The 14,802-nt window shown below is 38.9% G+C and overlaps 1 protein-coding gene across 1 annotated transcript; it reads right to left on the minus strand.

The window, feature by feature from the left end:
- Nucleotides 1-1,163: 1,163 nt before the first annotated feature.
- On the minus strand, nucleotides 1,164-13,825 carry STUB1 (STIP1 homology and U-box containing protein 1). Its single transcript, XM_034974686.2, has 7 exons — nucleotides 13,528-13,825; nucleotides 12,489-12,687; nucleotides 11,818-11,959; nucleotides 10,999-11,101; nucleotides 10,050-10,106; nucleotides 6,774-6,890; nucleotides 1,164-5,987 (listed from the first exon to the last, which is right to left on the minus strand). Exons 1-7 carry the CDS (start codon nucleotides 13,645-13,647, stop codon nucleotides 5,862-5,864), a joined length of 864 nt encoding a protein of 287 aa, XP_034830577.1. The 5' UTR covers nucleotides 13,648-13,825; the 3' UTR covers nucleotides 1,164-5,861.
- Nucleotides 13,826-14,802: the final 977 nt, after the last annotated feature.

The raw sequence follows: 14,802 nt of genomic DNA on the forward strand, positions 1-14,802 counted from the left end.
GAAACTAGTTGATGCCCGTGACTTCGTACTCGTGGATTTAGGTTTTAAAAATCCCGTGGGAACTTTGATTTTCCGGGACAAAAGTAGCCTATGTCAATCTCCAGGTCTTAAACTATACCCATGCAAAAAATCACGTCGATCCGTTGCGACGTGATTGAAGGACAAACCAACAAACAGTGATTGTGCCACACATAACTAGTTTTAGCTAGGAACAGGTAGTTAGTCATCATGATCAACCAACTCATCGCCAGTCCACTACTGAGCACAGGTCGCTTCTCTTCTGAGAAGCGATCGGAATGAATAAGAGGGTTAAGGCCAAGTGCGGATTGGCAGACTTCGCACACTTTTGAGAATGTTATTATGGAAAACAGGCTTCCAGGTTTGCTCACGATGTTTTCTTTCACATATAATTGCTTAAAACGAAAATAACTCCGACAAGTTTGAGGTGCATTCCCGGGGATAAACCCCCGACCCTGAGTACGTGGCGGTTACAGGTAAGAGGTAGTTAGTATTTTACCTAATCTAAATTAATGTTTATTATCCCACTAGCTGATGCCCGCGACTTCGTCCACGTGGAATTAGGTTTTTTTAAATCCCGTGGCAACTCTTTGATTTTCCGGGATGAAATGTAGCCTATGTCACTCTCCGGGTCTTAATATATGCAAAAAATCACGTAGATCCGTTGCTCCACTGCGACGTGATTGAAGGACATACCAATAAACCAATAAACAGACACACTTACGCATATATAATATGGGTAGTGATTATTATTATTATAGTTTTTAAAAATATAATAAAAGGTAATTTTAAAGTATCTTTCTTTTCTGTAGAATATCGCTAGTTTAACGTTTAAACTACCGTGAGTGATTTCCATTCTAAATAATATCTGTCCCGGCTTTACTCACGTGTGTAGTCGACGTTAGCCCGACTAGTTTCGAACCCATACCGGGTCCTTTTTCAAGGGAGTCCGTTCGCGTACGGGCAGCGGCACACGCGTCCCGCAGTCAAAACCGCGGCACGTGCGCGAACGGACTCCCTTGAAAAAGGACCCCGTATGGGTTCGAAACTAGTCGGGCTAACGTCGACTACACACGTGAGTAAAGCCGGGACAGATATTATCGCTAGTTTAATTAACAGTGGGGTAAATAAATAAAAGATTCATATATAAAATAACGTTTACTTAGCATTACATGTTTATAGTCATGACCAGTTCTTATGTATTATGTAGATGCCTCGCTAACGAGTAGGTACCATAATATAACATCAATAACATACATTAATTATGATTATTTTAAAAAATGATTCATGGAATCCATTGACTAAAGTTAGAATAAACAGAGCAGTTACAACAAACTTATTAAAAGCGTAAGCGAAAAAATTAGCTTAATAGAGATGCTCCGTCTATCCTTTCTCTTAGTCTAAGTAATATTTTTTTCTTCATTAGATTATGATTTTTTATTGACTTTGATAGTCGACGTGAGGTATACAAAATTGCCAATACAGTTCCATAAAGTTACTTTTTACATTTTAAATCTATTATCTAGTACACTAACGCAGTTTAAGGTACGACGTATTTATTTATAACACTAGCGACCCGCCCCGGCTTCGCATGGGTGCAGTGTAGATACTAATGCGATGTCAATGTGGTTATTTTGTCACATTTCAACAGATTAAGTATTCGAGAAGACAGCATTTTTGACATGCAGACAGACAGACAAGGGTTCCTTACGGTACGGAACCCTAAAAACCATACAAAAATGCATTTCCCTTCGGATCTAGAATTCCCGGATTCGGATCGAATGTAGTGCGAAAAGTACCTTAGTCCCAAAGTACAACTTTTTTTACAAGATAAATAAAATAAATAAATATATAATAAGATTCTAATTTACATCAAATACTTAATTAAAATATTACGATTCACACTGAAATTGTATCACATTATAATACCTACTTACTAGACTATAATAATTATGAATTTAGTGCTAAGATTCAACTTAGGGCTGCGTTTTCAATCGCCAAATCATAGACATAATATTACATCCATGCGCCAAATACGTATCTGGCGAAAGGGGAGAAAGACAAGGAAGAAAGAATTTGTAGGGAGTCAAGAAGACGCCCCGGGAAAGAGCCTCCGAGCAAGTACCGAATGGGTGCCCTTCCGCGCTTCGGCCCATATAACCGCAAGGTTGGTGGGGCCATGGGAGGTGGTGGTCCCTGCCCTAGGAGCGGGTGCGACCTGCGGGGCGGGCAGCGGGCGCGATGCCATACATTCCATGCCGCTCGGCACCCGCTCTCGATTAGGACACGTTCGAGCGTCTTCCTTACAAGTTCTTGTAAATAAAGTTTGTTCTACACGCTGTCCGCCCCGCAGGACGCACCCGCTCACAACTGGGCCGCATAGTAGGGAAAATTCATGTGAATATACAATAGTCTACTAGGCTCTACAGCCAGGCTAGGTTTTTTTTGGCAATTTGTAGTTGCAGCAACTGTTGACAACAACAGGGAATTGTTGAGGTATAATTTATAAGATCAGCAAGATGCAATTTTTTAGTCGATAAGTCTAGAACTGGTATGATGTAAGGCTTTGACATCGATGTTTTTTTTCTAACTTTTTTTGAACTAAAGTGATGCAATAAACGTTACTGTGGGGTGATTCGTTAAATCAGTGTCTAACACTAAATGATAGCCACCGAGCTCATTTGACACTGGTTGATTCGACATTGCTGCTTCACTGAGTGCAGAAAACCTTGAATGGATTAAAAATAAATGACAAATTAGCTCGGTGGCTATCATTCAGTGTTAGAAACTGAGTTAGCGAATCAGTAGGCTGGACATGTCAAATAATGTCTAAATATCATAACTATACAGGGCTGTATAAATATATATTTATTTTTAAGGCAAGCTCAGACGCGAGATTTCAGCGTATTTTCTTCACAATAGATCACATAGAACTGCATCTCATAACGCAAACGATGCACTAATTGTACGATTAGTAGTATTCGGACGACACGCGACAGAAGTGATAGAAGACGTGATAGAAGTCTGTTGTCTACGCTTGCCTTTATGTTTACAGTGAAAAGCTTTGAACTTAAAAGCTATAATGGTGTTTTTTCAAAAACTGTCTAAAATATTATGTTAACACTACCTATTCTTTTTTGAATATACAATCCGGTGTGATTTGCGTAAAAATTTCGATTTCAGCCCTCCTTTTTAACTGACTTCAAAAAAGGAGGAGGTTTTCTATTTGTAAGTATTTAAACTATTTATGTACAACCAAAGTAACGCCAATTGGGTAACAAGAAATGTGAACATAACTTAATGACAATTATTTTTATATGAACTCTACACGCGTAGTACCTATAGTACGCGACAGGTCGAGATGGCAATCGGGGTATGAGGCGGGGGGACGCCCTGCACAACCGCACGGGGGTTTTGCAGGTGCCATCTTGACCTGTCACGTACTATATCTATGCCCGGCCGCATCTTTATTAGAATTTGTCTATCAGAAAAATGTCTGACGCGCGCTGGAAGGCACTCTTCTCATACACCCATACTAATATTATAAATGCGAAAGTGTGTCTGTCTGTCTGTCTGTCTGCTAGCTTTTCACGGCCCAACGGTTCAACCGATTTTGTTGAAATTTGGTACAGAGGTAGCTTATATCCCGAGGAAGAACTTAGGCTACTTTATCCTGAAAAATCAAAGAGTTCCCATGGAATTTTTAAAAACCTAAATCCACGCGAAGTCGCGGGCATCATCTAGTTTTATATAAGACCCCACATATTGGCAGGATGTTGCCGGATCGGACGTACAGTACGTGGCCGAAAGTAATGTTCATCGGCCTTTAGAATGACGTGTCGGCTTTGTAGAGTGTTATCTCTGTCACCCATACTTATGTGACGTTTTGTCGGTCTCAACAGAGACAGTGCTCTACAAATCTGCTATCTCCTTCTAAAGGTCGATGTTGGCCACTTTTGGCCGCGTACGGTACGTCTGTTCACTAGGAACAGGTCGCTAAGCGTGTAGCCTGGCTCTTAGCAATACGCGAGGCTCATTGTAATGTGGCCTTACTTAAGGTTCCTTGTTTAGCTGCGGAATCCTTAATACGTGGAGTTCGCCTCTTGCGGCTTATGTGGTATACAACATAACCAAAATGTCGTGATGTAACGGATGACGTAAGAATATTGTGATTACGTCACGACTCATGGAAACCCGTATGCCCGTGATACACATGCTAGTTAATGGCATGCTAGGTGCTGGCAAGCTCGCATGCCAGCTACTAGCCGAATGTCGGTGCGCGATACACATGCTTGTAACTGGTATGCCAGTTACTAGAAAGGCTGCGTACCGTGCCATTGACGTGCGAGTTGAAGATCACAAAATTAATATTTATGAAAAAATAAATAGTGTTACAATACAATTCGCGATTATCTTAGTGAAGAAACTTTTGAAAGCAAGGAATAGACGCAAAAAAAGAAAACAATATGGAGAGAAATTGAATTAGTAGTAGTACGGTGTGCGAGTTACTAGCAAACATGTTACGACGTATTTCGCGTGCTTGTCGCTTGCATGCGAGTCCCCCGTCCCACTTACCCTATAGGGGAAGAAATCAAACGCCGTGCGATCTACTGGTATGCCATGTACTGGCATGCGAGCTACTAGCAGAACCTCGATATACATGCTAGTAGCTCGTTCTTGCTAGTATAAACTGGCATGCTTTTGTGCGAGTAACAAGCATGTGTATCACGCACTATACTCTACGTATTTAGTCGACACTGTGGCTTATTCCGTTGTACACAATCTCTAAACTAAACTAAAATGATACGTCTAAACATATTGCTGTCCCTTTCATAATTTTGCCTGCAGATAAGGATAGCACTAGATTAAGAGCTATTAATTTAGTTTAGTTGGTTACTTGTCAACGTCGGTATTCTCATTATTATCATTACTATAGTACGCGACAGGTTGAGATGGCAATCTAGGTATGAGGCGGGGGGACGCCTCGCACCAAGGACGTTACCCATGCTATTCCGCTCCGGGTTAATGCGGAGGGCTGTGCGGGGCGTCCCTACCCTGATTGCCATCTCAACCTGTCGCATACTATAGTACGTCAAATCGTAATTCTTTCAACATTACGAGTACATCTGATTACCTATACCAAATGTTTTCTTACATTATTAAGGGTGACCATGACCAATCAACATTGCTGGTGTGATAAGCTAAAAAAACAATTTTAGGTCGAAATTAATAATAATCAATCCTAGCTATCTATCTATAATAATATCTGTTGATGAGCTATTTAGCAACAAACACCATACCTCAGAACAAGGACTATTAGAAGTAGCCCTATTGTGACACTTACTGTTAGAGCGAGATAGCTAAATGCATTTTAGCTCTTATTAGAACGTGACAAATTGATTATGTTTTGTCTTTATCACCGTGGCCAAAAGTTTTTTTAGTTTGCCAAAATGTATTTGTACGTGAGATTTTGGCAAACAACGTGAAGTGAGGTTATGTTGCCTCTTAAGTATTGTAAATAAATAATTGATTCGTTTTGTTGTTTTTTGTTTTTGAAGTTATTGTACAATGGTGGGATGCAGTATACTAGGCTACAATACAATAGCCGAAGCGAACGTAGAGTAGACGGAACAACATTTCACAAGTAAGTACCTCTGCTTGAGCGAGAGGGACTGAGGGGGCCACGCTAGTTGCATATCTGGACATATCTGTGCACCATACCATTTTTTGACAATATTGCTAAGTAACTTATCGACAGATTACAGATAGGATTGGTTGTTAATTTCTGCAGTTTTACCCGCAATAGTGACGTAATCCTAATGGCACAAATATCGATGAATCGACTAGTAATCGAGTGCCCACTCGTTCTCTTGTAGGAAAGCGTCGACCACCTCCTTCATGGTGAAGTTGGGGATGAGCTGGTCCGCTGTTAACTTCACTCGGGTCACCGGATCGAAGTGACCTACCCGCTATAAAGAAAAATAGGGGATGAAACCACTTATAACTTTTTAATCACCATTATAAAATACTACAGTAAATCCATGCTAATATCTTTCTGTCTGTAACCTTTTCACGGCCCGATCGTTTAACCGATTTTGCCCTAAGGTACAGAGATCTAGGTTGCATCCCGGGGACGGACATAGGCTATTTTAATCCCGGAAAATGAAACAGTTCTCGCAGGATTTTAATCAAATAAAATAAAATATAAGTATAGACAATATATCTTTAAATTCAATCCATTACTTGTTCAATAGGCCTAGCTTATAAACCTTAGGATGGTCCAAAACAGTATTATTCTGTACCCGTAGTATAAGATTTTACGTCACACCAAACGTTGCTAGAATTCGAGAGTCGAAACACTTCTGCGTTATAGTAAAATGGATCTTAACAGCCTTGTTTAAAAGCTCAAGTTGGTCTACACTTCTACAGCCAGCGCTCCAAGCGGAAACGTTGCGAAATTAAAATCAGTAGCATTGAATTTTTGACTTCAATTCAAGGCTCTTTAGGTCCATTTTACTTTGATGTTATTTTGTTTCGATTCTCGAATTCTAGCAACGTTTGGTGAGACGTAAAATCTTATACTACGGGTACTGGCATGCCTAGTACGATTATGTATGTACGATGGTATACGATTATGTATAGTGAGACAGCAGTTCTTATCATAGAAAAGGATAAATCATTATTAGGATTTTTTACAGCAGCTGGACTATTTCACTGTTTAAGCAATATTATGGCCTCTACAATAAGAAGCTTACCTCTAGATGTTCCTCAATGTCCTTCTTCTCATAGGTGATGCCGCTGGGCGTGATGACGGGCTCGTTGAGGATCTCGAAGCTTATCTTGCCGCATAGGTAGTCTGGCACGTCACGTTTCTGGATAGGACAATACAACAAACATGCTTTTTAAGAATCTGGATTTTTTTGCCTTTGTATACAATTGTTCTTAGTTTTTAGTTTCTTTGTTTTTTGTTTTGTTTATCTAATATTTTGTGTGCAATAAAGTATTTCTACCTATCTATTTATCTATTTTTTATTATTATTCAGATACAAGTTAGCCTTTGACTGCAATCTCACGTGCTAAGTGTTGATGCAGTCTAAGATGGAAGCGGGCTAACCTGGAAAAACTTGGTTTGTACACGGCATCGTACCGGAATGCTAATTCGCTTGGCGGCACGGCTTTGCCGGTATATTTACTTGCACTTCCTGCACCAGAGGAACTGACAATGCGTTGCCGGCTTAGGAATTTGTACATTATCCATCCCTTAAAATATTAACCCCCTATCACTGACCTCTACTAATAGGTATAAGTACGCTGAACCTGCGATAGCCGACCTGTTTTTATAGCAACTCGATTTTCGCAATTTTGGCGCTGATAGCAGCAGCGAGGGTTACGTGAACGTACTCGGAACTAAAATATGTTACAGAAGAGACATCTGTCAAAAGCTTGTCAACAAGAGGACCAAAGAAAGAATCAATTTTAATTCCCGGTACGCTCGGTGGGGCTCTTCGAATCGGCACAAAAATAACTGTCATTTTGAATCCCACACCTCTTCCTATTTTATCTAAGCCCATTTTAATGCCCCCTATAGTGAGAACACTGTTAAAAGCAGTTAGTTTCACAGTTTGATAAAACGAGTGATCGAAGTATTCCACGCATACAAAATGGAATATATTATTAAGTAGCTGATGCCAACGACTTCGTTCGCTTGGATTTAGATTTTCGAAAATCCCGTGGTATAACTATATGATTTCCGCGACAAAAAATTAGCCTGTCACTCTGCAGGTCTTTAGTTATAACCATGCAAAAAATCGCGTCGATCCGTTGCTCCATCAGCTTGATTGAAGGACAAACCAATAAACATACTTTCACATTCATAACAATATGGGTAGTGAACAACAATAGTAAGAAATGAATACCTACAAATTAAACAACAACTTTACTAAATCCCAGTATGAGGCTTCTCGAAGCTATACGATTTCTCATTAATACGAATTGTGTAGTCAAATACTTAAACATTTAAGTGAAATAGTGGAAATAACTGACTAAATTAAGTAACTATATGAGTTATCACTCATATAGTTACTTAATTTAGTCAGTTATTTCCGTTAGTTCCGTAGTTTAAGGGTTGACGTGATTTTTTGCATGGGTACAGTTAAAGACCTGGAGAGTGACAAGGTTACTTTTTATCGCGGAAAATCATAGTTCCCACGGGATTTAAAAAAAACCTAAATCCACGCAGACGAAGTCGCGGGCATAAGCTAGTAATAATTAAAACAGTTTCCGTGTTGAAATGTTTAAAAGCATTTTATTCGTTTGATTTGTTCGTTGTTGGTCCTGCGAGAGACCTATCGGTTGACGATGGCGATGATATTTCTAAATCGGCCTCTGCAGGGAATCAAACCCAGGAATTCTCGGGCCATGATAGTGCACACAACTGCGTAACAGAAGTAAGCGCAACAAAGAAGGCATTGGTAATCTAAGTTTTGAAACTACATAATAAATCATATTATTTAGTTTGACGTGCATTTTCAAGACACGTCATAGACTAAGGCTCGACACATATTGATACAGAATAGAAGGGACCCGACGCGTTTTTTTATTACAGGATAGGCTTATTTATGCTTGAGGAAAGCAATGCTGAAGTCTTATTTGGAGCGCGCTTGCCTAGAAAATGCCTATGCATTTTTGCCTTGAAGGTACTTAAATTATATGTGGCAGAAATCACGGACACCGCAAGAACGTTCCAAACCTTAGCAATAGGTATCAGAAACGTTGAGTAAAAACGTTTCGTACGAGTAGATGAGTAATTCTCTACGCACAGGTTATACGACAAGCGCTTTCATACGGCAACGCCTTTTTTTGATTCACACGCACATCGTGTAGCTCAACTTCTGTATATACTTAGGTACTTCTCACTTAGCATTTTAGAAAAGACGCGTCGCGTCGCTTCTCTTTACCTCTGCACCAATACGCTTTGAGCCTTTCGCGTGTCTTACTTCGTCTAAACTATCGCTGAAAAAACTATAGGTACCATCATAGAACTGCATCGTTCGTAACCATGCCAAACTGTCGCCGATACAAAACAAATCCCCATAATATTACATCACGAGTACGTAATGCCTAAACGATCAGGAATAGAAAGAAGTATTTATGTACATAATCCGTTTTGCGCGGTGCGAACTGCGAAGGCGTAAGGAACAAAGCGATGTAGGCCCACGAAATGATCTTATTAGAGCTCTTTGACACGCACACGCACTTAAATACGTCAATTGTGACGTAAAGTATCGTAATGAAGTACGGGATTTCACGAACTAGGAAATGTTAGTCATGTTTACTTGGACAGTAGGGCCTGGAACACAAGACGAAACTCAAAAGTGATGTTACTGCAACTCGAGCTACTTTACAGTTTCATGGCTATTGTGTTGCGGTCTCTTACTTCCCTATTAGCTCGTTTTGATGAACTCTTATTTAGAGCTCTTCTTATTTTGCTTTGTGGCTTTCAGTAGTGCCACACCGAGCACAGTTTAGAGATCTTTTGACACGCACACGCACTTAAATACGTCAATCGTGACGTAAAGTATCGTAATGAAGTACGGGATTTCTCGAACAAGGAAACGACACATGTTTTCTTGGAGAGTAAGGCCTAGAACACAACGAAACTCAAAAGTGATGAGACTGCAACTCGAGCTACTTTAGGGCTTTTTTATGGAGACACGTCTACTGCGCCATAATTATAACAAGCAAACGCTTCTGCATAAACGCTCTCATACTTGGCCATTGTAGTTAGCAGCGCGACGCAACGCACCACGCGACGCACAACGCACCACACGACGCGCAACGCACCGCGTCTCTAAAAAAGTCCTCACAGTTTCATGCCTACATTGTGCTGCGATTTCTTAATTCCCTATTAGCTCGTTTTGATGAACAGGGTTTAGTATCTGAAACGAGTTTCGTTGCAATTGCGTTGCGCGGTCTGTTCTGGGCCTAAATCATAAAATATTCAAATTCGTGTAGGAATGTAAAGAACTCACCCGTCTCCTTTCATCCATTTTTGAAAACAAGTTATTTAGCTCACTGCTGTAGTTATTCTGAAATACAAACAAACATTTATTGCTTAACTAGCTTTTTTTATCAGATACAAGTTAGGCCTTGACTGCAAACTCACCTCGTGGTAAGTGACGATGCAGTCTAAGATGGAAGTGGACTAAACTGGAAGGGGTATGGCAGTTTTTACTAAACCCATGCCCTTTTGGTTTCTACACGGCATCGGAAAGTTAATCGCTTCGTGGTAAGGCTTTGCCGGTAGGATGGTAACTTGCGACGACCGAAGCCTCCCACCAGACCAGACCAGAAATTTAGAAATTATAAAATTCCAAATTCCTGCCAGGAATAGAACCCAGGACCTTCCTCTAATAAGACCACAGTGTAACACTGCGCCAGTGAGGTCTTATGCTCGTGACATCGCCCGCGTGGACTAAACGAATTTAAACCCCTATTTCACCCCCTTGAACTGTGCTGTGAAACTACTTTCAAAGGTAGTTCGATACTTAGTATAGGTACTTCGGTACATAGGTACTTCGATAGATGCAAAGTGTCGCTACTAGATGACATCAGTACTCAACAGTAACAATGAACATACATATCACAAATTTCGTCACTGGCAGCAAGCAAACCGTAGCTTTAGTGGTCAGAGCGTCGGGCACAATCTCAGGCGACGCGGGTTCGATTCCTGCCGGTCCGCAATTTTTGATATGCAAATTTTTAAAATTGTCATAAATTCATTATGTAAGCTACTTACGTGAGTAAAACTTACAGGTTACGCGGCCATGTCGCTAATTTAGTGCCTCGGGTTAATTTAAGGCGGTTTGGATACAAAAATCAAAGGATCGTGGCGCAGATTATAAACCAATGTCGAAAAGCACTCGCTGGGCTAATTAAAAGGCTGAGGAGATATTTTGTCCAAAATTAAAAAATACTTACACATTCTTCTTCCACTTTTGTTATTTTGCTATTGCTTTCTTCTTCATTTATGTTTTCTAATTTTATTGACTCTATTCTACGTTGCATATCTTCATTTATTAGCCTACAAATACACATAATTAAAATAATATAATTTCAATCAAAACACACACACACACACAAACTCTTACACAAACACACAACCGTTGTTTTTGTTACTACTTAATTAAGTTTAAGTTCAACTACTATGTATGGGAAGGCACTGGCCCCTAAGTATTAATTCTGGTAAATATTGATTCATTCATTCAATTAAATAACTACTCTATTTATTTGTTCATGTATAATGCGTAGGTTTTGAGAAAAGACTCGCAATATTATCTTTGTGTCAACTGTCATGACAAAAGTACAGTAGGGTGATTGTCTAAAACCTGCATCAATCATTATTACAATCTCAATTGTTCTAATTGGCTGAATTTGTGCGATTCTTGTTGCAACAATGCATTGTGGCCAATAGTGAGCGAGCATTAACCAATCAGAGATGATTGCGATCGTGACATTGTAGCTGTCAAACAACCGCGGTAGGGCCACAGTTTACCGTAAGTGCTAAATTGCATTTTTGACATGACTGTTGATAAATAGAGCAAATATGGCCTTTCTCAAATTTTACGCACTATATTAATAACTTAAAACTAAAACATATACAATGAAAAGACATGCACAAAGGACAACTTTTCTCTTGGAGAATTTTCTTCCTAAAATGTGGAAAATCAAATTTTGATAATGTTGAGTAGGTAAGTACTAAAACTTTACACAATAGGCTAGTATTAATTAGTTATTTACCTATTAATGTAAGTCTGCAATTCGATTTCCTGTGATATTCTCTTCTCCTCTTGAACATTCCATCTCTTTTTCCTGGCGATTCGGATTTGAGCTGCAATATCGTCGCCAAAGTTCAGTTTCTGTTCGCGCGCTAAGTCATTAGCTGCAAACAAAAATAAATCCATACTAATATTATAAACTATTAAAATAATCATTTAAAAACAGTTAAATATCATTTGATTTAACGATGAAGGAAAACATCGTGAGGAAACCTGCATGCCTGAGAGTTCTTCATGTTCTCAAAGGTGTCTGAAGTCTTCACAAATCGCATTAGGTAACTATGGCCTAAACCCTTCTCACCCAAAGAGAAGACCCTTGCTCAGTAGTGGGCCGGTAATGGGTTGATCCTGATAATGATGAATATTATAAATGCAAAAGTGTACCTGTCATGCTAGCTTTTTACGGTCCATCCGTTTAAATTCATATCTGAGTAAATCAGAGTACTCACTGGATTTTAAAAAACCTAAATCCTTGTAGATGAATTTGCAGGCAACCGAAACCCATGCAGATGAAGTCACAGGTTATTGGAAGGGGTCACGATGCTAACAACATACAGAGAGAAAGAAAATTTAAGGGGGAAGCAGAGGCAGAGGAAGAGAGGGAGGGAGAGAGAGACAGTAGAGTAGACGAACCTCTGTGTAAGTGTTTAATAGCCTCATCATAGCAATCCAGTTCAACCAGTGCCTGGCCGAGGAAGAAGTGCCCTTTAACCTGGTTGGTGTCTATATCCAGCGCCCGCCTGCAGTCCTGGCATGTGGCCTCCCAGCGCTTCATCTTCAGGTGGCATAGTGCTCGGTTTGTGAAGTATGTGGCTACTGAGGGGTTTTTAATCTAAAAAATGTTAATCTAAATGTATTTAAAAGGAAAAAAATGACTGACTAACTGATCTATTAACGCACTGCTCAAACTACTGGATGGTTTGGGCTGAAATTTGGCATGCAGATAGCTATTATGATGTAGACTGGGTTCGAAACAAGTCAGGCTAGCATTGACTAAATAGGTACGTGATTTCTTTTTCTCTCCGGTTTCTTCTGCATTTATAATTAAGATCTATTCTAATTCTAATTGACTGTAAAATTAAGAATAGGTTATGAAATAACAGCAGTCACTTTCTCTTTGTAAATACTCACTTAACAAGCAATTAATTCTAGAATTTAATTACTTGTCAGTGATTAAATTTCTTATCTTGACTTCATTAGCACTTTTGTTTTAAATTAAAAATAAATAAACATATTATAACACATTGATGAGTTCTATTCCTATAGGTATAAAAATAACAGGCCAAATGCTTAGTTAATATTTTGGACATATTTATCTATCGACTTTTTAATGTAGAACAATTTTATTTACTTAACACACTTATGATATTAAATTTGTTTTTCACAGTACTAAGAACCAATAAGAACTAAGTAGGTAGGTAGGTAGGTAAGTAACACTTTGATAATAGGTAGTAAAACTGCCTAAATAGCACTCATTTCAATATATAAATCAAACTTTTATGTGCAGTTTCATAAACCTCAGGTAAGTAGCTACATAGCCTAGCAATTAGCATTGGCCGATTTCAATAGCTAGGTACTTATTTGTACACACGATTTTTTGTTAGTAAATTACACCTGTTATGTTAAACTGATGGGTCCATGGGTTTTCTTAGGAATGTGATGAAAAACTTACAATAGCTTTAGTGTAGCAATTCATTGCATCTTCGAACCTCCGTAGACTGAATAGTCTGTTTCCTTGTTCTTTCAATTCTTTATCAGAGAGGTTCGCAGTGGAATACATATGCTTACTCATTTTCCTTGTTAACTTTAAACACTTTTCGACATAAATTATACCACAGCTTTCATCATAATATAAATTACAGTAGACATTCACTGCACACTACTTTTGCGCGAGAGAAAAATAACTTGATTTGATTTAATTTTCTAAAATGAACACGAAAGTTCGCGTAAAATTCACAGATAATAATTTTCAATTTTGTTATTGACACTGACAGTGACAAAAGACAAAAATTGACAGTTCGATAAATCGAAAAATAGTTGATGTCTAGTGATGTGTTGAATCATTCTTAAAATCGATTTAAGCTTTAAAATTAAACTATCAATTTTTATCGATACGAAGTGCTACACAAAAGAAAAACGATTATCTTAATCATGGCCATAGCCAAGGGGGGTTTTGGGAGTCTAAACCCCTCCCCTGAAATCTTAGCCTGAGATAAATTATTTTGCGCACTTTTATATTATATTAAGGTTTTTAAAAATCCCGTGAGAACTCTTTAATTCTCTGAGATGAAAAGCAGCAACACACAGCATTAACAGATAGACAGACAGACACACTCTCGCATTTACAATATAGTATGAATAGAGAGTTCACCGAAAGTCATTGTCAAGAACTTGTTGAAAAAGTTCGAGCGCTCTTAATGAAAAACCCTTTAGATATTATACACTTTGTCTAGGGTTGACCGGACCACAATAGGTACATCGGTCTCGCTCGTAGTTATACTGTATGACGTATAATTGTTTGCGTTGATTACATTATATTCACTGGTTGAAACAGCACTCACACAGAGATGAGCGTTTACCCGTACCACGCGATTATGATTATTGAGGTGCTAAACGATTTATGGCCCTTGACTGTACCTACCTACCTAGTTTAAAACCACCTACCTACCTTAAGGTAATTTATATGTAATTAATTCATCGTGGCTCCTTATCTATTTTAATAATCGAATAAAAAATTACTTTGCATCACTACCTAATATAACGAATGACAGTCCGTTGACGTGTGAATGCAGTGTAAGGAAATATCCATAGAGTAAAATGTCTATTCGACGCATTTAGATTCTAGACCTACTGACATTCGACCATCATCCGACATCTAATAGAAATGAGAATAGAAATGACCGAATCTATAATACCCAAATACCTACCATACGATGCCACGCAGTTT

This window comes from Maniola hyperantus, chromosome 13, assembly GCF_902806685.2.
Source record: "Maniola hyperantus chromosome 13, iAphHyp1.2, whole genome shotgun sequence".
NCBI lineage: Eukaryota > Metazoa > Arthropoda > Insecta > Lepidoptera > Nymphalidae > Maniola > Maniola hyperantus.

What these genes read in the sequence shown, in the direction of transcription:
- STUB1 (XM_034974686.2), bottom strand. Translation starts at nt 13,647, where the DNA reads ATGAGTAAGCATATGTATTCCACTGCGAACCTCTCTGATAAAGAATTG. An exon ending in TATTAAACACTTACACAGAG is followed by an intron (nt 11,960 to 12,488) that starts GTTCGTCTACTC and finishes TTTTGTTTGCAG; the next exon opens with CTAATGACTTAGCGCGCGAA. An exon ending in ACATTGAGGAACATCTAGAG is followed by an intron (nt 5,988 to 6,773) that starts GTAAGCTTCTTA and finishes TTTTCTTTATAG; the next exon opens with CGGGTAGGTCACTTCGATCC.